Source organism: Pseudochaenichthys georgianus, chromosome 13, assembly GCF_902827115.2.
Source record: "Pseudochaenichthys georgianus chromosome 13, fPseGeo1.2, whole genome shotgun sequence".
NCBI classification, from domain to species: Eukaryota; Metazoa; Chordata; class Actinopteri; order Perciformes; family Channichthyidae; genus Pseudochaenichthys; species Pseudochaenichthys georgianus.
In genome coordinates, this window is record NC_047515.1 from 19225448 (window position 1) to 19249795 (window position 24348).

Below are 24348 nucleotides of genomic sequence, written 5' to 3' on the forward strand. Positions count from 1 at the left end.
GAGCCTGTGAGATCCTCCCATGACAGTCGGCCCCAGACGAGGAAGCCAAATAAACAACAACTTGAGCCTGGAGAAAGAAATAGAAAGAGAGACAGGAGAGAGCTCAGGAATAATATGACAGTATGGAGGGGCTTCCGGAGAGGGTAATCAGTTTGGCCAGATTCCCATGAAATACTGCACCATAGAGAGAGAGAGTAAGCGAGAGATGCTTCTAGTCGAAACAATCTTTCTCATCCTTAGTCTTTAGAAAAGAAGTCCATTGTTGTTTCTGCCTGAGAAGCCAAAACCCTGTATTGACTTCTGAATCACATTTTTATGCCATTTAAGCCTAAGGGCACATAGACCCATCACCCAGTTTGGAGTAGGAATGAAGAGAGATGAAGAGCCATTAGTTATATTGACCATATTTACTGATCAATATCCATTTATGATTCTGATACTGGTGCATCTGGCTGAAGTGGCTCCTGCAGTGACGCTTTCTTTTCCCCTTTTCTCTCTCTTTATTCTGCCCTCTTTCCTTCCTTCCTGACATTTCCTGATTCTCATCTAATGCAGAGGGTCTCTACCAGCTGGGAGGTCCTCGCTGTGCCCCTCAGAGCAGCATTGATGGATTGGAGGATATCGAGGTAGGATCATTATGAAGCCCAGACCCTATACAAATACCCACAGTTCTGCTTGTATGTAACACTCCTTCTTTTATCTTCCTATGTATTTCCTTTTTACAACCTGAACCCTTTTGCAGAGAAAATGCAAGACGCATGTGCTGCTGCTAGTGGTGCATGGGGGGAACATTTTGGACACAGCAGGTGGAGACCCGAGCTCAAAGTCTGGAGATGTGGACACCCTGACCTCCGTGCTGGAGAAGGTAACACGGGGACATTTCCAGGCTGCCGCAGAACACGTGAAGATAAAGCTGGTGCCATGTCCCGCTGTCTGCGCCGAGGCCTTCTCCCTGGTGTCCAAGTGAGTGCTGTTAGCTTAACAGGGGGTCTCATTAGCCCCTCACACCTGCGTTTACAAGCGTCTCACATGGATAAAATCGATATGTGGTTTTAAAGGCTTTCGTTAACCTTAATTTGCTTCACACTCACACTCCTAGATCTGTCTTTTTCATAATTGTTAACATTGTATTATAAAAGAATCATGAAGATCCCTCTAGTGTAATTCTAAAGGTTTCAATAATCTATACAGCTAGCATTAAAGCTGCTTTAATACACTTTATCCGCTTTATTTGTAGCTTAGCCCCCCAACCCAATCCCTTTGTAGAAGGAGGATCACATTATCCCATTTGAAGTGTGACAGGTAGTGTTCGCATTTCATTTATTTCCCAAAAAGTTTCAGGAAAAGGAAGCACCTGTTGCCCTCATAGACACACATTTAGTAAAGGAATAATTGGAAGTGCATCATTCTCACAAGGTATAATGGGACTAGGGTTTCGGTCAAATTGCACAAAAGAACGCACCTATCCTCTTTTCCTAACCACTATTTATTGACCTCTGTGAGAAACGTCACGGTGTTAAGGAATAGTTTCAAAAGGATTTAGGAATAGACGACCGGGCTTCAGAGAATCCGACTGCACTTACACTTTTGGGGCAGCATTTTCTCCTTTCCTTTCGTAAAGAAAGGTCCAGTGTTTACTAAGCTAAAGGAGGTTATAAAGGAAGTTCCAAAGCTTCTTTCCTATCATCTCGAGAATTCATTATCTCGGTTGCCACTTGGGTACTTCCGGGTCATTTCACTCAGTTAGAAACTTTCCTAGGGTTAACTGACAATTGGAACGCAACCTACGAATAAGATGGATAATGGTTATTTCCTTTAAGTTGTCACCCATCTGTATATTTGTTTCCCTGAGCCAGATCTCAAAGCTGATTGCATCAATCATACTTTTCCATTGCTGCATGCAAATATGGGTAGGTGGTACTGCTGAATCTTAACATGAAAAATGCCAGAGGAATTATTTCCATTCTGTTGGGAAAATACTGAATGTACTCTTTCAATATCAGAGTAGCATGATAACAAAGGCCTAACTGTAACTGTGTACGTAACCGGATGTATGATTACCAGAAGAAGCTTATGAGACACTGTGTTGAACATAGCTATGTTCCAACGATTACACATGATGACACAGCCTCTAGGGAGATAGGTATATGACTGTCATGTTTATTGCTTATACAGGCCTTAGCTAATCTGAACTAATGCCAGAATACTGCTTTGAACCGGTATACATGTATCTTGTGACTGTGTAACACCCTGTCTTGTATCAGGCATCTGAAGGACACTGTTCTGGAACTAGTTGTATCATATGCTCTGTATGTGATGACTACTTCCATTCTTGCAAGGATAATAAATACATGTATCCTGATATTGAAACTCAAGCCGGTGACGAGTGATATTTTATCTAACACATTCCATTTAATGAATTAAAACAAACACATGGATGGACTATGAGTGACACATAATTAACCTTCAGCTGCTGAGTTTGCTGAAGTGCTTCCTTTCTGACACTTTAAAGTAACAGGGAGAAAGATGGCGAATTTCAGTGTCACATAAGCAGCCATTATCAGCTGCCAGACCCTGTAAGTAATGACAAAATTAGACTTAGAGTTAAGTTGTACAAAGCTTGTAGAGATAGATGGATGTATTAATGCCTTTTCAACTTCTCCCAGAAGATGAGCCAGAAACACGCCAAGTCATTTTTCATTTCAAGGAGAGATCTGGTGAAAAAGCGTTGCTCTTTGAGGGAGTTTAAAGAATCTTGAGGGAGTTTAAAGAATCCTCTCAGGGTCAAGGAAAAAAACACATGAACATAAGATAATAATCATATCAACAATAAGAAAATCTGAAAACATTTCCAAAACACAACAAGAAGGTAGTGTGTTGGAGAACAGCACAGATGTTAATAAGGTGGAAATTGGTAATTTCTGTCATGCTGTCATGACTTAATGGGGCAATTGTACTGTGTAACAGAGTTAGTCTTATTTGTAAAACCTGGGCTTTTCATACCAAATATTTAAAGGTCTGCTGTGAAAATGTTTATTTTTACATCAGAGCGTGATCCAATCTTCTCAAGATGTATAAAATACTATAATTGATAATAATTATGTTAGTTAACCTGGGTCAACCGCTTCCAACCACTTCCCTGAATTTGTTTTTATTTTGTGTTTTTGTATTCAACCGACATTCTTACTAGCTTGACAGACGGACACAGTTGCTATAGAGCAGTTATGGTCTGACTGTTGAGGACTTTAATGTTACAGGAGGTTATTTAAGGAATCTTTCTCCAATTAAACAAAGATAAAACTGAGGTAATGGTTTTTGGAGCAAAGTCAGAATGTATAAAAGTTAGCGCTGAGCTTCAGTCTGCAATGTTCAAAACAACAGATAAAGCCAGAAATCTAGGTGTAGTCATGGACTCTGACCTGAGTTTCAACAGTCACATTAAAACAGTTACTAAATCAGCCTACTATCACCTAAAGAATATATCTAGGATTAAAAGACTAATGTCACAGCAGGATTTGGAAAAACTTGTCCATGCTTTTATCTTCAGTAGACTGGACTACTGCAATGGTGTCTTCACAGGTCTCACTAAAAAATCTATTAGGAAGCTGCAGCTGATTCACAACGCCGCTGCTCGAGTCCTCACTAACACTAAGAAAGTGGATCACATCACTCCTGTTCTGAACTCTTTACACTGGCTTCCTGTGTGTCAAAGAATAGATTTCAAAATACTGCTGCTGGTTTATAAAGCACTGAATGGTTTAGGCCCAAATTACATTTCTGACCTCCTGCTAAATTATGAACCATCCAGATCTCTCAGGTCTTCAGGGACTGGTCAGCTTTCTGTCCCCAGAGTCAGAACTAAACATGGAGAAGCAGCGTTCAGGTATTATGCTCCAAATATCTGGAACCAACTCCCAGAAACCTGCAGGTCCGCTGCAACTCTTACTACTTTTAAATCCAGGCTGAAGACTTTTCTTTTTGTCACTGCTTTTAATTGAACTATTCATATCTTAGACTGCACTGTAACTTTGATCCATGTATTTTTTCTTTTAATGTTTTAAATTTAAACGTAATTAACCGTCTGAAACTCCATGACATTTATGAGGGGGACTGCTCGAAAGTAGGATATTTGGGATATCCATCGTAGCCAGGGTTTACGATCAGTTTTTAGGTGAGTTGTACTGAGGAACAAGTATCACAGCACCGACGGGTGAAAAATAGTGTTCTGGTAACACGGGGTGTTCAGGTAACACTTAAAGACTTTGTTATGGAACGCAAAGCAGAGTAGGGGGCTAGTACACCCTCCTGAGGGTTCGATTGTGGATGCAATGCGAGCAAAACATGGTGAAAACAATCAGTCTAAATTAACAATCGGGACGGAAATATTCAGATTTCCAAAGGGAGGTTCTGTGAATACATTTAAAATCAAGAACCGAAATAATTGAACTATTCATATCTTAGACTGCACTGTAACTTTGATCTTTTAATGTTTATTTTATTAGCTTTTCTTTTTAATGACTGATTTTAAATGCCATTTTCTTAATGTCTTTCATTTTTTTGTTTTTCTTTTAATGTTTATTTTATTATCTTTTACTGTTTTTAAATGCCTTTGTCTGAATGTCTTTCATTTTTGTAAAGCACCTTGAATTGCCTGGTGCTGAAAGGTGCTATATAAATAAACTTGCCTTGCCTTGCCTTGCCTTGCCTTGCCTTGCCTTGCCTTGCCTTGCCTTGCCTTGCCTTGCCTTGCCTTGCCTTTTCTATTAAGCTACTGTTCTTTTATAATCAGGTTTCACATGTGGCATCAATTTAGGAGTGGTAGTTAATTGTGGATGGCCGTTCCTCAGTGATGAACAGCAGTCAGGAGATGATTCTCCCCTTATTAAAAGTCATACAGCATTATCTTCATTACAACTCACAGGTCCTTTTCCTTGCTAGAAGATTTATTTGAGAGGCAGAGGGTTATAATGTGTCTGTGTTCATGCGTTTGCTCTTTTTTTAGTCCTGTCTGCTGCCTGTGCAGAGAGTCGCTTAGGCGTAACTAATGATTTCATTTCACATTTAATGCCACATGTCCCACTGGTCACCAGTTTTATCTTTGACAGCGTCACTTAGTTTTCGCTGCTCTCCAATTATATGCTAAGGATGTTATTGTCTGAATTGTCACTAATCACCGTAGCTGGGAGAATGCGTTTGGCTGACATTAGCAGGAGCGAGGCAGTGACTGGAAGCAGGACAAGTGTAAAGAGATTTGAGTTCTTTTCGACAGCTTGACGCCTGCTTAGCTTTCACCACACCCTGAGATGAAATATTAAAAACAACAACTTCCCACTGGAGTGGAGCATCGCTGCCTTACTGCATTATTGCAGCCTGCTCTTGCATGTGCACACATTACATTTAAAAGAGACTAATTCATATCGAAATGCTATCTCGCAAAGGAACAAAACTGTGTAATTAGGAAATACATTATTGAACAAATACAATTGTAAATTAAGGAGAATTAAATATACAATTTCAATGGAAAAATAAAGAAACAACCAGAAACAGGTTGCCCAATGTGTAATAATTCCACAGTATTTATGCTGTTTTGAATTGTTATATTTACACTTTCTTTCCTACAGGAGGTTATTTTTACGGAGCCCCTAAAGGGACATCGAAAAAAATAAAAAAAGAGAGAAAAAAATAAAAGTCGGGATAACGGGTTAGTATCTCGTGAGCACGATTTTTTTTTTTACATTATCAGTGTTGATCAGAGGACGCACAGCACTGTCGCCCAGGAACCGGAGTCATATCAATCTGATTCAACCCTTGCAACCCAATTATTTGCATGTCGAGCGGAACACAATATGTAAAAAGCAATGGTATGCTATAAACATCCGGTTATTGTCTATGTTATTAAAGAGGAATATGTTTTACTAGCATGCTCCTTGTTGCTGCACAGATTCTTTGAGATCTCCCTCAAAAAGGGGTCCCTTTCGAGACTGTTCTGTGAAATGATTTGCTTTAAACGGTACCTAATTTTATCAACAGAATTGTGGTCTCTCCGTTTGTGCATTCTTGTATCGTTGAATTTATTCATTTATACTTTTATAAATCCTTTTTTACATTCTCTCATAATGTAATTGTTCTGTTATAGCCTGACCAGATCTTTGAGGTGGATACGTACATTATTATTTGATCTCTGAAAACAATGAGAAGTTTGTTTTAGCTCTCTTCAGTGAAATTAAACAAAAGGTACTTGTGCCTAGATGGCTCTAGGTCCTTAAAACGTGACACATGAAAATATGTGCAGTTAGTAGGCATTCATACAGCCCACACAGCAGGAAAAAAACACTTATTCACCTTCAATTTGAACGGGCAGCAGTGTTTTCTCTAATGACAGAGTCAGACTTGTGGGTGTTCGGAGGCTCATTTATTTGCTTGCCAACATAAACAATGGAATGGCTGGCCCACGGGAAGGAATCACTGCTGTGTGGGTAATTTACTCAAATTCTGGGTAACAGCTTGGCAGAAAATCGTACCACAGAGTCGAGGTGGCAAAACCTCTTAGCGCCTCAAAAACAAACTTTCACACAAACAGGAGACTTCTGTCACAGTGCTTTATAATTCCTTATTTACTGTAGGATGTCCCCATAGAGAATGAACATTGTTTAAGCTTGTGTCGTCCTTGTTGCTGTGTTGGTGGAAGGCCTGCTGTGCTCAAAGTGGATCCAAGCGCTCATTATTAGCTCTGCCTGCTAATGAACTAACCTTGACTACTGGCAAGTAGCTGGGTGTCAAGACAACAGACGGGTGCTGTCCATAAATACGCTCGCACATCCCACACACAAAAAAATCCAACCCTGTCCAATTAACAGCAACAGGAAAAAGTCTCCCAAATTGATTTCCTGTCAAAGCCAGCACACCGCCTTGGTCATAGTTTAACATAAACAAATAAACAAATCTATTGAAAACTTCACGTTAGCAATAGGAGGGAGAAATTAAATGGATTCATCTCTCATTACATTTGGCATCATTTTGCAAGATATTTTTCGACTAAGGAAACCAGATGGATGGAGAACGTGCACTTGTCCGTGAGCAACATTAGTGACCTCAGGTTAGGGAGATAGAGACTCATTGATGTGGCCTTCGGCAGCAGGGGATGTTTCGCTACTATTTATTGGACTTATCCCTAATTAAGAAGACTCAGAGCAGTGCTAAGCCAGCCATTAAAATATTGGAAGCGTAATTAAGCAGGAATCTGACTTCAGATTTAAAGGTCACATGTCATGGCCATTTCCACTGATCATAATTCCATTGTTGAGGTCTACTAGAATAGATTTATACTGTGCAATTTTCCAAACTCACATTGTTTCGCATTCAGCATCTCTGTAAACTACGTGTATTCACTCTCTCCACTAAACGGCTCGTTGCAGCTCTTGCCCCCCCCCCCCTCCTCCCTGTGAGCCCAGTGTGCTCCGATTGACCAATCCACGGACTTCTTCACACACACACTCTATGCAGGCAGCTCAGCTGATTTCTCCTCCCTGCTGCAGGCTGATAACAGTTGGGATCGCGGCGAAATTCTCTCTGCAGACCCATTCTCACAGCGTTTATCAACCTTTTTCTTACTCAATATCAAGCCACACTTATTGTTCGCTAAACAAGGAAATCACACCTCCACGGAGCTCAGCGCGATTCACAACGTCCGATTGTTTCACGTTGTGAATCGCGCTAAGCTCCGTGGAGGTGTTGTTTCCTTGTTTAGCGATACACAGCCAAACTCACCCTGAGCACACACAAAGTCACAGCCGAAGTAAAAACAATAAGTGTGGCTTGATATTGAGTAAGAAAAAGGTTGATAAACGATGTGAGAATGGGTCTGCAGAGAGAATTTTGCAGTCTGTTATCAGCCTGCAGCAGGGAGGAGAAATCAGCTGAGCTGCCTGCAGCACTGAGTGCGTGAGGAAGTCCGTGGATTGGTCAATTTGGACCAATCAGCAGAAGAAGTGACGTAGCACGGTGCAGCCACGTCACACGGGGCAGGAAGTAAACAATGGAAACTGAGAAATCTCCAACGAGGCTTTTGGGGGAGGTATTTTCTGTGTTAGAGTTTACTCGCTACAGGGTGTACTTTGAGGGTTTTGACTCTGCAGACCGTTTACATGCATAAAACGCTTCATAACACACAAGGGGACGGGCAATAACCGGAAAAGCATGACATGGGACCTTTAACAGTTTGACATTATATGGCGAGAGCCAAGAGAATAGCGGGGCAGCATAATAGAGTCTATATCAAGGTTATGCTGCGTGAGGTGAGGCTGATTGGAGTTATAAGCGGCTCAGTCAGCCTTATCTTCTTCCCACTGTTGTTAATGGATCACTTCATCATCACATTACCATGAAACCTTGAGGAAAAGTTCTGTACATCTAACAGTTGGGTATGCCAGCTTTTACTGCTTTTGAAATGACCACAGGAACATTACTTTGTAGAAGCTAATTATTTTCCTATTGTTTGAACATTTTGAAACATTTTCTTTAAAGATCATTAAAACTGTGTGGGTCTTTTTCTGTGGTGTGACAAACAAATTCGTTTTTTCTTGATCAAATACTATCAAATCCTAACTACACTATACAGCACCATCTGTTCCAGAAAGCAGATACCCAGTTTATTAATCACCATCATTTTAGTGGAAACTAGTGTTGGCATTATTGAGATTAATTAAAGCCAGTAAATGAAGAAGGGATTGGGGTTGTTTGATCGAACAGTATTTGTTTCAAAGCATCTGTTTGGATAGACAAAGACGTAATTGTTTGCCTTAAATTAATTAAGGACCATCGATTCTGAACACAAAGTAATCTGTAGTTGAGAGGATGTTACACCACTAAACTGCCTTGCACACAAACCGACACACATTCATTTCTGTGACACACAAACAAATTGTTTATGTGCCCTCTGTTGTGTGCTCTTTCGTAACAAGTGCTTGCTTAATCAAGTTATTATGCAACAGAAATAATGAGTTTCTCACCTCTCATTTGTTGAGCAGTGCAGCAGGTGGTAAACTTCTGTTCCCATCCTGTGTCATGTGAACCTGCTCAGAGGTAGAAATGTGATTGGAATATTAATTTAGGCTTTTATTTTTGTTCTCAGTAAGCAAGTATGTGTATTGGGAGCACGTGTGAGCAGCAGTTGTTAACACAACTCTAATAAGATCAAGGCTCTGCGACTACAAAGCATGGACTACACTCGGCTGGGATGTTGGGATTTCCATTTAACTTCCTTAAGTTTAATAAACAGGCACCTGATAAACAAATGGTTTAAAGTTTAAGGAGATCTGATGGTACTTTATTGTAGAGAAAGTCTTCCACCTGGAGCAAAAATGACGCTGTGCTTGAATTTCCTGAGCTGAATATTTCAAACCACACTTCCCGTAGAGGCAGTGACACCTTTGTTATGCAAATAACTGTGTGCAGTGCTATTTCAGTCACACATTATACAATAGAAAGGTTTCTTTCCGCTGTTCTCTTTCAAATCTGCATGAAAGCGGCTCAAAATGTAGTCTGCCTTAAAAAACTGCCCTTGATAGCTGTGTTCAGACCGAGTCCTCACACAGGTTGCCGTTTGAGTGCTGTTTTGTTTGGCAGCTTTTCCCTGCCTCTATTCAGTTTATAACATGTTAATTGAAGTTTAATAATTATAATGTGATTAAGGCCATAAAACATAGGCGGACCCCATGTAAACAATTCTATCTATTTATATCAATGTAATTCTTCTTGCAATTAAGGTTGAATTATCACAGTAACATGTGGAGTTAGTTTAAGTATAATCAATGTTTGTACACCTTGATTATATACATTTCTCACTATATCACATTACATAGATTCTAGCTAAGTTGGGACACAGAAACAAAGCAACAGATATATGCCGACATATAGATACAGACAGTACAAAAAAACATTATGCTTGTAGAACAGGGGAACAGTCGGATTGGGGTTGCCAACAGACAGTGCCCTGAGGACACAGATGACATGGAGTCTGAGCTTGGATCATTTATAGATGTCAGTGATGTGAAGTGAACTGGTGTGAGGTTACTTTAGTCAATTGATGCTGGATGTAACATAAAAGCTTCTCTGAAAAGCAGGGAAATACAATCTTTAAGGTTTCATATGTTAGTCTTAAAGCCTTATCTCGTGATATTTAGCATGTACTTTATGCACATATGTACTTTATCTAAGGTGCAACTTTAGAATATATAAATGAATGAGTTCAACTTATTTCACTTTAAATCATTCTGACTGCATATACATGTAAAGGGAGTTTTTGTAACAATTTCCCTTTATTCCTAAGGGAAGCTTCGACACACTTTGTTTTTGTGACATCTCGGCACCCAACTGCTTGGAGCCGGTCAACAGTTGAAATTACATTTGTCTTTTGTGATTTTGTTTTTATGTAGCTTTTACCAACAAAACATGATTATACACATATTCAAATGATAAAATGTTGTGTATGGCTTTCCAGCTGAATTTTCACATATTTATATCAAATAGAATGGGTTTTTTAATCCATTTACTCTGATGGCTGATGTAAATAATCACCCTACAACACAGATTTGTCATTGTCTGCTATTGTGTTGGCAGTGTGGATTATGGAGGTGGCTTTATCCCCTGCATGTGGTAGACCGACTGGTGAACATGTCGTTGCTGGAAGCAAAACAATCACATCAATTGTCTCTTTTCTGCCAGAAAGGTTTCACAGAGCCTCTAGAATGTTATTTTGAAATCCCAGCGAGATTGTCTGTGGCTGTTTTGAGCATGTGGTGTTGGACAATTATGATGACGAAATGATGATGATAATGGAGTTTTTTTTATATGATTAGAAGTACTTTGCTCCTGAACAAAGGACCACACAGTATGTTTGCTGTTTATTATTTGTTCTTATTCTTTAAACCAGCCATCCATTTATACATCTATCTGTCTATATACCATGTTGTCTAATTGGCAACATATTCATACCAGCAAAGATGTTTTTTGTTTTTTTTAGATGATCAAATGCATATAAAACCTGTATTACATACATCTTATTGTCTTATGAGCAAAAAACAGATGAATGAAAGCCGAAATCTTAACAGAAACGAAACAATTTAACACTGCACACACTTTAAAACAGTTTGACTCGAGCCTTATACAATGAATTAGATTTGGAATGTGTTTTATTTTTTATGTTTACTGTAATGAGAAGATTTCCACAATCATGCAGTCAGTATAAACAATCAAGTAATTGGCTGAATCTGACTAACATACAGTGGGACACAATCAGTGAAAGAATATTAAGTTGCTCCGGTGCCAATCATTCCCCGAGTTGGAGAACCATTTACTCAATAACTGCTGACAACTACCACAAGTCATTTTCAAGGGATATTGTTACCATAGAAACTTAAAAAAATAAATAAAAAAATGAACAGACTTCATCATCATACACCTCAGAAGCGCAATGGGCATGCTTGGTGTTACTCGCATACCAATAAATAAAACAGAACAGAATAGCAAGAGTATTTTGGGAGATCTATCTTGTTGGCTAACATACTGTGAGGTATCACCTGGGGCTTGTTTAGAATTGGAGATGGAAAGTGTGCAGGAACTGTAACAAGACCACTGGGCCCAGGTGTTGGGCAATAGCTAATAAGCTACAATAAGTTATACTTTTGTGTTGAAATTCTGTTTCACACATTCCAAATTGCCAATGCCCATGAAAAGCTATCAATGTTTTTTTCTCTTGGTTGTGTGACTAATATGTGTAGTTTGTATCCTGTCTCCTTATCAAAATTCAAAGGGTTTGGTATATAGAGGGTGTGATTTCAGGCTTATAGTAAGTGTGACAGATGTTTGAATATATTGAGACAGATTTCCTAAAAAAGTATTTGGTCATATCATGCTTACCCAAAGAATGATTATCTAAATCCTATTGAATTTGTTGAGCCACGCTAAATATATGACATATACAGTATATATTTCAATTGAATAGATAGAATAGAGATTCATTAATGATTAATATTAAAATCTTAGTGGTATCAGGGAGAGCAAATGTGTCCTTCCAAAGTGTTGAATTATGCTTGTACAGAGGTTGTGCCCTTCTCTGCAGTGAGGTGCATGGCTGCCGACATATTTCAGCCTTGATGTGGTGTTTGGTCTCCTTCCTGTAATCAGAGTATCTGATGGATGATGACAGGGGTGGCACGTCTGCTCAAGGAGAGAGTCCAGGGCAACGCCATCTTTTACTTTTCCCCCAGCTGTCACATGAAGTGTCTGAAGGGCCTGACTTGCATCTGCTGTCTTTCAATGAATGTCTTAACAGCAATAAAGACACCATGTCTTCTTTTATATCAATCCTCGAGATAATATCCCTCTTCTCCTTATCCTTATCATGCTTGAGTACTCACACACACTCTCAGACACAAACAAACACACAGCCTTGCCTCGAATTAGATAAAGTACATCATGATCAGATTAGATGAGATATTAATACATTTAGGAAAGTCAAGGGGACATTACTGTGTATTAAAAACCGATGACTCGCCTTTTACAAAGTTGAAGGAAACACTACTTAAGGACTTTCTTAAGTAGCGGAAAATGATGCAATCTATTATAATTTGTTACACTGTATTGCATCTCTGTTACTTCCCTTTTTTCTCTCATCCAGTCTGAACCCGTACAGCTATGATGAGAGCTGTGTGTCCAGCAGCGTGGACCACCTGCCTCTGGCTGCTCTCCCCCTCCTCGCTATCGTCTCACCTCGCTACCAGGATGCCGTGGCAACCGTGATCGCCAGAGCCAACCAGGTCTACCGCAGTTTCTTGCAGTCAGAGGACGGCCAGGGATTCACGGGTCAGGTCTGTCTTCACCCTAGTCTCTAATCTTAGTGTCATTAAAAGGCAGGTCAAGTGCTGTGGCCGCGTCTACAATAATTACTGTTTTTCTGTAGATAATTAATTTTTTCTATTCGCTGCTATAGTGAAGCTGGTGTAGCGCCTGTTTGAAATGCAAACCCTCAATTTCTTAAGCCAAGTATTCATTAAACCTTTTTCTCTCCATGTAAGGCAATTACAGTACAGTAAAATCATGGGATAACTGACAGAACATACAACCAACCACAAGGCACGTTATTACAGTCACTGATCAATACACTCCTCATGAGACAGACTCTCAGGAGGTTCAACCCCACAGGTTATATCTATAAAAGAAATTACACCGGCACTTGTTATTGCTATTGTCAAAAGTTGTGGTTGCAATAGGTTTGTAATATCTGTAGAGTTTGTGGTACATGATGTTGATATGTGATATTATAAATCGTCCCTTTCCTACTTTTTGGTTCGCTAATTACGTTTTTTGAATTCAATCCCTTTCTTCTTATTGCTTCAGCATTTTCCCCAAGATTGATTGAAAGGTTATTATGTTTGCAATAATTATCTGTGAGGATTTACCTTCTTACACTTGGGATTTTTAATTAATCATTGGCTTCAGATACAGTAGTAGTCATATGGATCCACGATGGTAACACCTCAACTAACTAAGGAAAAAAACCTACTAATGATGAATTCCCTGTGAGGAGAAAGGGAAGATAAGAAAAACACTACCAGGACCGTGTGAGATATTATAGATGTCAGAAAATCACATTATGTCTGATTCAGAATTACAACTTCTATGGCTATGTGAACCGTTTCCCACATGACTGCTCGTAAATTACACTCTGAATAATATGTTGGGAATGCGGCAGGAAAAAATGCTTGATTTGTGAGCTGATGATCCCCCAAAATGCAACAGACTGCTCACAGCTGCAGAACATTAAAAATAAATGGTGCTGAATTGTGATGAACAACTCTAGAATGATAGTGTGTACAAAACAAAAGATGTATTGCAAGTTTAAACACAAACATACTAGTAAGTAATATCACATTTGTATCCTAGTTGTATATTGTCTGGATTTGGTAAACAATGATTCAACCTGTCCCAGTTAAGAAATGTTTTTTTCAATTTCTTTTATACAATTGTCTTCCTTTGAAATCTTTCCCTGACTGTGTGCACCATACAGTGTTTGGAGGCTCACCTAATTATATATATTTCCGGACAGGTATGCCTAATGGGTGACTGTGTGGGAGGTGTACTGTGCTTCGATGCTTTGTGCTTTAGCAACCACCAGAGACCTGGAAGCCCCAACAACAGCAGCAAGAACAACAGCACTGAGAGCCTGAAGGTAGGAACTCACTGTTACAGCTATAACATGATGATAATGATGATAATAATGGTGATGCACTGGCCTGTACGAGCTTTGCAAGTCTTTTAGCTTGACTAGTCTTTTTAGTCAATCATTTATACAGGGTTGGGTAGCGGAGATACCAACAGAGATACCATTGAGGCCGCGTATTCATCTTGTTCCTTCGGTCATGACCCATCCTTCATAGGTGAGGGTTGGAATGAAGATGGATCAGTAGATTGAGAGATCTCCCTTCTGGCTCAGCTCTCTCTGCATCACAGCAGTGCCATAAAGCTACTGCAAGTAGCAATGCCTCTGTAAATGGCACATACCTTCTGGTCCACCATTTTGAACCATGGAACCTCCACACAAATGTTTTCAGAGGTTGATTTTATGTATCTTAAATTTTCAGGGCACCATTTGTAGTTTTTTCTATGGTGTGCATTTAACATCTTCAGTTTAATATTTTTGCAGCTTGTCATTTGATGTCCTTTTTCACCCTGCTAAGCATCGCAGGATCTCCACTTTCTCTCTGCCATCCATCTCTTCTCCTCCCCTTTGCCATTCAAATCCTCTCATATCTAAAAGAAAAGCTCCAGTTCCCATCTGTTTTTTTGTGTAATTTCCTAATGCAACTATCGCTTCGAGTGTGATAGGCTTTACAGTATGTACATACTCTCCTGCTTCCTCAGGATAATTTGGGTCTACTGGGAGAGTCTAGCCTGGGTCTGAGTTCTAGCAAGAGGCTCAGTAAGAGCAACATCGATATCTCCGCCCCAAACGAAGGGCACAGCCAAAGCGGGCCGCCACTCAGCCGCAAGCAGAGCGACTCGTATGACGGAGACACCTCGTCCACAGGCCAGCACAGCTTTTTCTCCAGGTAGGACAGCATGAAAATACCACAAGGTTTGACAGCACAATATATAGAAGAATTTGAGTTAAGTGTCTACCATCAAAGATCAACAAGGTATTCAGTCGTTTCTTTTTTCTTGATAAATTTGAGGTAAATAATTATGGTTTATTTTTTTTAATCAGGTAGATTTTATTTATCATTTTATTTTCATAAATTATTTTGCCTCATTGAGGTTCAATATTATTTCAATTAGTCAATAGTAACAGATATTCCGGTCATCATATTTCTCCTTTTTCTATACTAGTGGTGGTACACATTCAGTTCACAGTCATGCACAGGCACACTATACATTAAGTCAGAGAAAGATTTAGTAACTCTATCAAATCTCTGTCAGTACAAAATAAACAGGATTTCCAAATTCCAAAATAAGGTGATTTTTTTTTACACATACATTCCTAAAGGTGAATGCCTAATCCTTATCAGATTGCTTTAACACAGCAATGGTTGTTGTAGGATGAACCGTTTTGAAAAAAGCCAAATAAATACAATTATATCAATTAATACTACAATTTTTGTCCAAAAATAGTTGTTCTCGCAAACTTCCAAACCTTGCAAAAACAAAACATCTGACGTACATAGCTGACATTTATTTCTGTCAAATAGCATTGTTGATCACAAATGTCAGGGGTTCAGATGGACTCCAGATTTCCAGTGTTTCACCCTGTCTCACTCCTGCTCTTTATCAATATTATCAGCTTGACTGCCCTGCTGGCTTACCTGTCTGTACTGGACTATAAATAGCCCGTTTGTGCATTTGCCAGACAGTCTGCTGGAGGTGAATTCAACTCAGTTAGGGTGGATGGAGGGGGTTTACTGCCACGTTTACTCAGTTCATGCAACCAGTGTTCCCATTTCAAATCACATGCTCCACTAGGCTCACACCATCACAGTAACAGAGGCACTGAAGAGAGAATCGCACCTATTCACAGTTACACCACATTGTGTTCATACTGTGCACTTCCTCTGCCCTTTCACTTCTTGCTATAGCGATTAATCACAAGCCTTCCTTTGTGGAGGGTAACCTCCACTCCTGGATAAGCTCTTTTACCCAGCACCTCCCAGTGGATATTCCCAGTCAACATGGGGACTTATTAAAGCTCCTCTCCTCTTACATACATTATCCCTCCTATAGGACTGGCTTCTAGGATGGATTTCTATCTCTGGTTTCTCCTTTCCACATGCACACTTACTCTGCTTGGTCCCCGACTGGGAATTGGCTGTGAGATCATTCGCAAATTAATTTGACTCACCAATCTATCTTTGTTAGGGATGTGTGTTCTGGCTAATTCCACTGATATTTAAACAAATGGTAAATAAACTTACTTCCTAAGTTGAGGAACGGACGTAGTTCTCCAAATGTAGATGTCTAGTCTAAAATGCTCTAGTCTAAAGAGGATTATGTGCAGTTAGAGCTTCTAATAGGCTTTGTGATAGTCTAGTGCTCATCAGGAGTTAAATGTGCAATGTTTTAGTTTAAAAGGTAGGCATCAGTGTCAGAGCGGGGCATTTCGATACACATCATCTGTTCATTGCCCATTTTCCCTCATAAAACCACGACAACCACCTCAATAATAGTGAGCCAATGCAATATGTGTCATATTTATTTAACATATTGCTAACCATCTGCAGTGAAGTGCTTTAGTTGCTAAATGGAAATGTAGCCCATCCAGGCAGCAAAAATCCCACTTTACTTTCTACCCCTCAGGCAACGCTGCTGAATGAAAAGTCAACTTGTTAAGAGAGACTACTAACTGTCATGAATTAAATATGGCAACATGGGACTTGAGTCTATTAAGAACAAAACATACAGTTGCCCATACTTTTATTGTGCATGTTCACTGTCAGTTCAAGTCAAAATCAGTACGACTCGTACTTTCTTTACATTTCTTTGAGGAAATGAATACATGAGAGGATAATTAGCAGAAGTAAAACACATTTTGGCAGACCAAAAGACTAAATATGTTTTAATGGCGTGGCAATAAGGTAATAAGAAGTGAAGCAGACACATCACGGAGGAAAGAAAACAGAACAAAAAAATGGAATCGGAAGGCAATCAACGAACTATTGATTTGGCTTTTAAAGATGGCTAGAGACTGTTGTCTAATCCGTTCTCCCCATGCAGGACTAACGGAGCGTCCACACTACAGCTTCAAAAAAAGCTTGGAGCTGGGCGTGTCTGTAGCTTGGGGATTTTATTCAAGCAACGCGACCAACAACCAATCACATGAATCTCCCGCCCCCGACATACAAAGCAAAAAACCCCGGGGATTTTATGGGAGCAATATATATATAAACTCCCCAAACAGGTGAAAATCTACCAGTTTCACCCACTGTCTCTGCCACCTCCCTCCATGCCTGGTTCCTCCGGTTTGTATCCCGGTAGGTGAAGAGGGTCTGGTCATACAAAACCGGGTGATTTGCTACAGCGATAATTAGTTTCTCCTCCATCTTTTTTTGAAATATAGAAATGAACGGCGGGATATCTCTCCCAGCTTAGACGCGGTTTGATTGGCTACGGCTTGAGCTGTCAGATTTTCCGAAATGGGATTTGATTGGCTGGCGATGGCTACGCCGGAGACGGCGGAGACGGACCGCTATGCTACCCACAATTCAGTTTGGCGAAAAAGCGAGGCAACGTGACGTCACCCCATTCAAAGTGAATGGGCAGATTGAAGCTGTCGACGCTGTAGTGTGGACGTGCCGTTAATGTGGAAATGTTGGCACTCTAGATAGCAGGCAGATCTCGTTGGGCTGAGACTGGCTCGGCTGCAAGGCTGTGAGTCATAAAGGCCCGAAACTGACAAGAACCCCAGAGTGTTGAGACTATCCTACCTACAATTGATTCAAAACAAAGCAAAAGCATCACTGACTCATCTGTGTGAACATTGAGACTTTTGCCTTCCAAATTCTAACATACACAATAATGACAGTTAAATTGACAGAGTAAATAAAAGTAATCTGTGTTTTCCTTTTATTACTGACCTGAAACATTTAATTGTTCGTTATTAATCATAAAATGAACAATCTAATATCATCTCCCTAAATACTTATCAAAGGATACTTGCAGCATCAATTTGTAATTGGAGTCTCAGTTACATACTTATATCCTGACAAGCCAACTATCACTATGTGTAATGCTATACAATTTACCTTTAGCCAATAAGAATAGCATCTGACTGTCCAACCCAGTCTCATGGCATTTCGTGTTCACCAACACGATTTTCCCCTTTTTTTCGTGTTGCACAGCACGATTTTAAAAGCAATGTATTTCTGCTAGTAATGTGTTTCGTGCCTGCAACACGTCTTTTTCTCCGGTCGGGTCGTGGAAGACCGGAAGCTGTGTGGTTCATAAAAACATGTTCTTACTCAATATCAAGCCACAATTATTGCTTTTATTTTAAATCGTATAATTTCGGACTTTTGTTTCCGTCTGTGAGGAAAATAAATGGGGCTCAGAGCTTCAGAATACTGAAATCTGTATTTTTTAAATAACACACTGTTATTTACTCACCAATAACACACAATTATCCTTGCTTTTATTTATTGGTTTAATTCCATCATCTCTGGCTTTTTTGGCATCCGTCAAGAACTGAATTTCAAAATAAAAATAACCGGAAACAGACGTAGGCATTTCGAGCGATTACCCAAGATCCTCAGCTATGGTTTAAGCTCGTTTATTGGATGTTTTAGCCGCAATGCATGCTGGGATTTGGTGTTTATATTATATGAAATCCGGAAATCATTTTCAAAGAATAAAATAATACTTAATTCCGAGTGTTCTTGCTTTTCTCTTTGAAAGTCATCACATAACGGCATTGTAATACACGGTTCGGCTGCATTACATATTACAGATCTGCCGTAGTTCTTTACTTATAGAGCCCTGATGAGAAGACCTTTGGAAAAACTGGAAGAAATGCCGCCGAAACTGAATACTTGACGTGGATCATAAATATATCAACAATTAAACAACATCTTCAATTTCTCTTCACACAATACGTCTCCTTGCAGTATCAACACTAATTCGGCTGACTTTTACATTTGATCTAATTCATAGATAGGTTATATTTACACCATAACGGTGCACAGCTGATAGAAAAGGACTTGTAGTTTTTAAAGATATTACTGATTTTCTTTGAATATAAGAATGTAAATACTGAGTCTGAAATAGTATAGCAATATGCTGTAAAATGATGTGAAAGCATGAATAAAACTACACATCTTCAGATGTTGTACATACACAAGTGTCCAACACTAATAATACAACGTTATTATGGCTGTGTGTACCTTGTGTGCACCGCCTAGTGGTTAAAGCACGTTATTGAATTATTGTTTTTATGTCTTATATTTGATAAAAAAAATATTAAGAGTACATACTTTCATAGGGGGAAAGTAGAAGGTCTGTGATAGAAATATAGAATATAAAAAATCAACAAGATACTATAAGTGATCTCTACAATAAAACAGTTTAGTGCAGGATGTACAAAGATATTAATAGGAGGAGGTGCAAAAGAGAAAAATTAATGAACCTTTATTTAAACATTAAATAATACTTTTGATTAAGGTCTTCTTTTAAATAAGAAAAAAACTTTGGGGGTATCTATCTACAGATAAATATTAAGCCTGACAAAGTACTTAACGTCTAATATATTGCTTTCCTGCAATGTTAACTATGTTGAAGCACTTATTTTAACTGATATTATACACATTAATTATACTCTTATGTATGTAGATAGTATAAGAAATGTGCAGAATTTGACAGTTTAATGGTGGAGGTACACACATATTGATAGATGTCTTGTAATGCACTGTTGAGGAACCTGTGACCCAAGATTTTCATTCATTGCATACACCGTAGTTGTGTATATGATTATGTCAATAAACCTTTGAAAATCTTGAAATCTTGAAAGGGATGTACAAAATAGCCATAACATACAGTCTTTAATTAACTATTAGTAGAGAATAACGAGTAATGAATATACTTTATTACTCGTTTCCATTCATGTCAATTAAAGATAAATGTTTAGTCTTCTCAAGCACCAACTATCAAATATCTCTCCTGATTGTTGGCACTTGACAATCACCTTCCCTGAATTTTACTCAGGTGTAACTAAAGTCTGATTTAAGGGTTGTTTATATTTCACATCATTAATCAGAATCTGCAAAGTAACTAAAATAAGTGGAGTGGAGTAAAAATACCAGGTTACCCTCTGAATTGTAGTGGAGTAGAATTACAAAGTAACCATGAGCTGTCATGTGGGTATATATTAATGCTGCGCATTATGGACACAAGCGATTTTCACCCATTTATTAATTATATGTTTTACATTTGTTAATACCAATGTGTTTAATACTGGCAACTTCTAATTGTGGGACAAACGAAAACGTTCAGTAGAGATGTCCCATAGAACATTTTGCGAAACACAATAGCCAGCGTGTGTAGTTCTGGGGGGTGTTCGATTCCAGTTTTGGATAGTCTGGCGTGGTTTCGTTCCATTTCAAACAGCTGTTTGACGCTCGTTGTAACCTTACGGGGACTGTAGTCCTAAACGATAGCTGGGGATTATGGGTAGTGTAGTGTCTTCGGCCATCCTAAATTCAGAAATGTTGACAATCGCAATGATGCTCGAAATGTCCCTTACAGGCCTACGTCTGTTTCCGGTTATTTTTATTTTGAAATTCAGTTCCTGACGGACGCCAAAAAAGTCCAAGATTATGGAATTAAACCAATAAATAAAAGCAAGGATAATTGTGTGTTATTGGTGAGTAAATAACAGTGTGTTATTTTGAAAAGAATAACAAATTAGAAGGAACAAAAGATTTTAAAAATACAGATTTCAGTATCCTGAGGCTCTGAGCCATTTATTTTCCTCACAGACGGCAACAAAAGTCCGAAATTATACGATTTAAAATAAAAGCAATAATTGTGGCTTGATATTGAGTAAGAACATGTTTTTATGAACCACACAGCTTCCGGTCTTCCACGACCCGACCGGAGAAAAAGACGTGCTGCAGGCACGAAACACATTACCAGTAGAAATACATTGCTTTTAAAATCGTGCTGTGCAACACGAAAAAAAGGGGGAAATCGTGTTGGTGAACCAACACGAATCAATAGATTAAAAATGGTGTTGGTGAACACGAAATTCCATGAGACTGGGTTGGACTGTCAGAGCAAGCATCTGAGCTCAACTACTGTAGCAAACAATTGGACTGGTAGGCCATGACGACATACAGATAACATTCTACACCTTGTGTCCCCAGCCTGATGAAGGATAGTGTGGAGGTGTGTGGTGGCAGCGGCAGCAGTCTGGTGTTGAATCCGGGGCGATTCGACTTTGAGGTGGCAGACTGTTTCCTGCTGGGCTGCCCTTTGGGCCTGGTGCTGGCCATGAGACGCACCGTGCTGCCTACCGTCCAGGGTGAGACTCAAAAACCCATTCTATATCAGAAAATGCCATTTTTCACATCCACATCTCTGCACACTTCTATTGTCTTATTATTAATGTGAACTTACCTGAAAAAACACTCCAATAACATGCAACCTCAGTCAGGTGACCGACTTTAACTGGATTGTCTTTTACCAGGAAATTATTAAAAAATACCCTTCACGATTTACACTAAAAGAACATATCTTTACGTTTTTTCCGCTCTACTCAATTTAGTTTACAACAGACAGGGTAACTGCAAGAAGGAACACTAATAGAGACATGCAGAAAATGCAAATTAACTGACGATTATGTTGCTCTCAAAGCAATAAAATAAAAAATAAAAGTATTTTTCACCTGGTTTGGTTTTGTGTTTGTCTTGTCCTGTTTCCAACCACCTTTGTCAAACATTTTTTATGTGACACAGCTGCAACACAAACCTCCTAATGGCTTTACCTCTCCTTTGTGTTTTCTGACCCACAGTGAGCCAGCTGCATCCAGCCTGCTCTCAGATTTTCAACCTGTTTTACCCTTCGGACCCCTCAGCCTCCAGACTGGAGCCGCTGCTGCAGCCTCTCTTCCACAAGCTGCCCCCCTTTGCTGTGCCGCGCTACCAGCGCTACCCTCTCGGAGACGGCCGCTCAATGCTCATAGGTAGGACGTGTGATTCGACATTGGAAATCTTGAGTGAGAGCAGCTTCTCTTGAATATTGCATTGGTTAATCCATCTTCTGGTATAATAGCATTACCATATTAATAACCTTGTGGATTTTCAATTTCCAGGCTGCATGAAATATTTGAGGAATTCTATTACAGCAGTTTAGAGATTCCATGATTTAGTAATGAGAATTATCAAAGGCGCACATGTGCAAACGGAGCATATATCCCATCCCATTTTTAAAACATAGTCATTGTCCATGCCGATTTCAGTTGGATTATTCGTCACAGTTGCTCCGATCAGATCGGTCTCCTCCATTTTGTAGATTATTTACGACTTTTGAATCCACATAAACACATCGGCAAAATCCGGCTTACTTTGAGCATGTGTTGTAAACAGTTTAATACCTTTGTGAATTGTTTCCACTTGCGCCGTCCTTTAATTTCTTCATACAGCGGCAATCCAAATGAATTAATCCTGAGTCCAATAACCATCAAAGTCACTCCAATAGTGCTCCTTAATTACGCTTTCATCCTCCTTTAACAAAATACTTCACATTCATCCAGTTTGTGACAGTAGTTGTAGCATTTTTGAGACTTTTAAACTTTAATTACCGCTGTTGCCTTGTCTTGTCTTGGGGGGTGCAACTTCCAACAGGAGTAATTTGGGGGGGCTCTCGGGGAAAAAGGTTGGGAGCCCCTGTTTTAGATGATCCAGCACAGTATATGCCAGACTAATCTGTAATCTGACTGGAGGGCCTGGTTGCAGAGATGGGGTCTTAATGAGCCAGTGATTTATTGAAGCATGTTTTAACCCACTTTTGGGACTTAGAGACCAGCTCTAAACATCAGTAGAGAGATGCATCGCCTGGTTCCCCTGCGCCTCAGTCAACCTTCCTCACTGAGAGAAAAGTAGGGCAAGAACTGATCGCTTTAACTAACAGTTTGCTTATTTAAAACAATAAGACTTTGTGGCTATAGAAATATGTATAACTATATGAAAAACAAATATGTTTTGAGCCCAAACACAGCTACATTTACAGACAGAAGAAGCCAGCAATGTAATTGTTCCATTTAAAATTAGTCACACCCAAAATCATTGTACTAATCTTCACAAATTAAATGTATTTGCTGAGTAATCTGTGTTTCTGACACATAATATTAAATTACCCATATAAAGTAGATGATCTGTTAATTTGATATAACTCTCAGACAGTCACCAAGTAGGATACTTGACGCCTTTAAGAGCCAATACTGCAGTAAAGGTGATGGAGTGTAAAGGCAGACACACAGCGCCGGCTTGCAGCTACACCAGATTTTAATTATGGGTCTGGAGCCCCGTTCCATTGATCGGGCGTGGATGCTGTCAAGTTCTGTGTTTAATTAAAAACTAAAGACAGATGCACACGGACACTGCAGACATACACTGTACAGTGCAAGGAGCTGGCTCACACAGAGGAAAAAGGGGCACACATCACCCATTTCCTGCACTGTAATATAGTAATTAGTTGTTATGAAGGTCTGGAAAGCCAATGAAAACAGGCCCCTGTGGGTACGAGGCTGACATCAACACATGTCAACGGTGGAGCTTTTATTATGATGAATGCTGCTAATAGGGAGAACACGAGCCCTCTTCCTATTGATTTCCAGCTCTGGTCCAATGGGAAATATGATGGTAAAAGACAGAAAATGTACATTAAGTTATTGTCATTTTTATGAGTATTAATCGTGTGGCTAACAGTGCTTTCATGTTAAGATGGAGGTGTATGATTTGCTTGGCATTTCCTAACCGAGTCAAAAGTGTTGTTCTGTCTCTTTTAGTCACAAAGACGTTTCAAGGCCTCAGTGCAATCATCCTCTTTTACATTGTGCTTTCTCTAATTGTCCCTCTTTTTACCACCATCATCAGCTGCTTCCCTTTCCCCTTTAATTACAATCTTTAGGTTTCCATCATGGACATTCATAGACCTTTTGTGTCTGTATAACCGTTTTTTATTGTATTTAAAATATTCTCTGATTCACAAACACAACTCCAAGCTCCTGCTTTCCCTGATTAATGGCTTTTATGTCTATCTCTGTCACCATTGTCCTGCTAGCAATTTATTGATGCCCCTTATTCTCTCTCA

General features: G+C 39.4%; 1 protein-coding gene across 4 annotated transcripts in view; it reads left to right on the forward strand.

Moving 5' to 3' along the window:
• pitpnm3 (PITPNM family member 3) overlaps nucleotides 1–24348 on the forward strand; it is a 101459-nt gene that overhangs the window by 57158 nt on the left and 19953 nt on the right. For all 4 annotated transcript variants that reach the window (XM_034096771.2, XM_034096772.2, XM_071205134.1 and 1 more), the window contains 7 exons: nucleotides 556–626; nucleotides 743–963; nucleotides 12677–12866; nucleotides 14105–14227; nucleotides 14920–15107; nucleotides 21402–21559; nucleotides 22049–22219. In XM_034096771.2, the coding sequence (XP_033952662.1) occupies nucleotides 556–626; nucleotides 743–963; nucleotides 12677–12866; nucleotides 14105–14227; nucleotides 14920–15107; nucleotides 21402–21559; nucleotides 22049–22219 (1122 nt within the window). The remainder of the gene's footprint in view (nucleotides 1–555; nucleotides 627–742; nucleotides 964–12676; nucleotides 12867–14104; nucleotides 14228–14919; nucleotides 15108–21401; nucleotides 21560–22048; nucleotides 22220–24348) is intronic.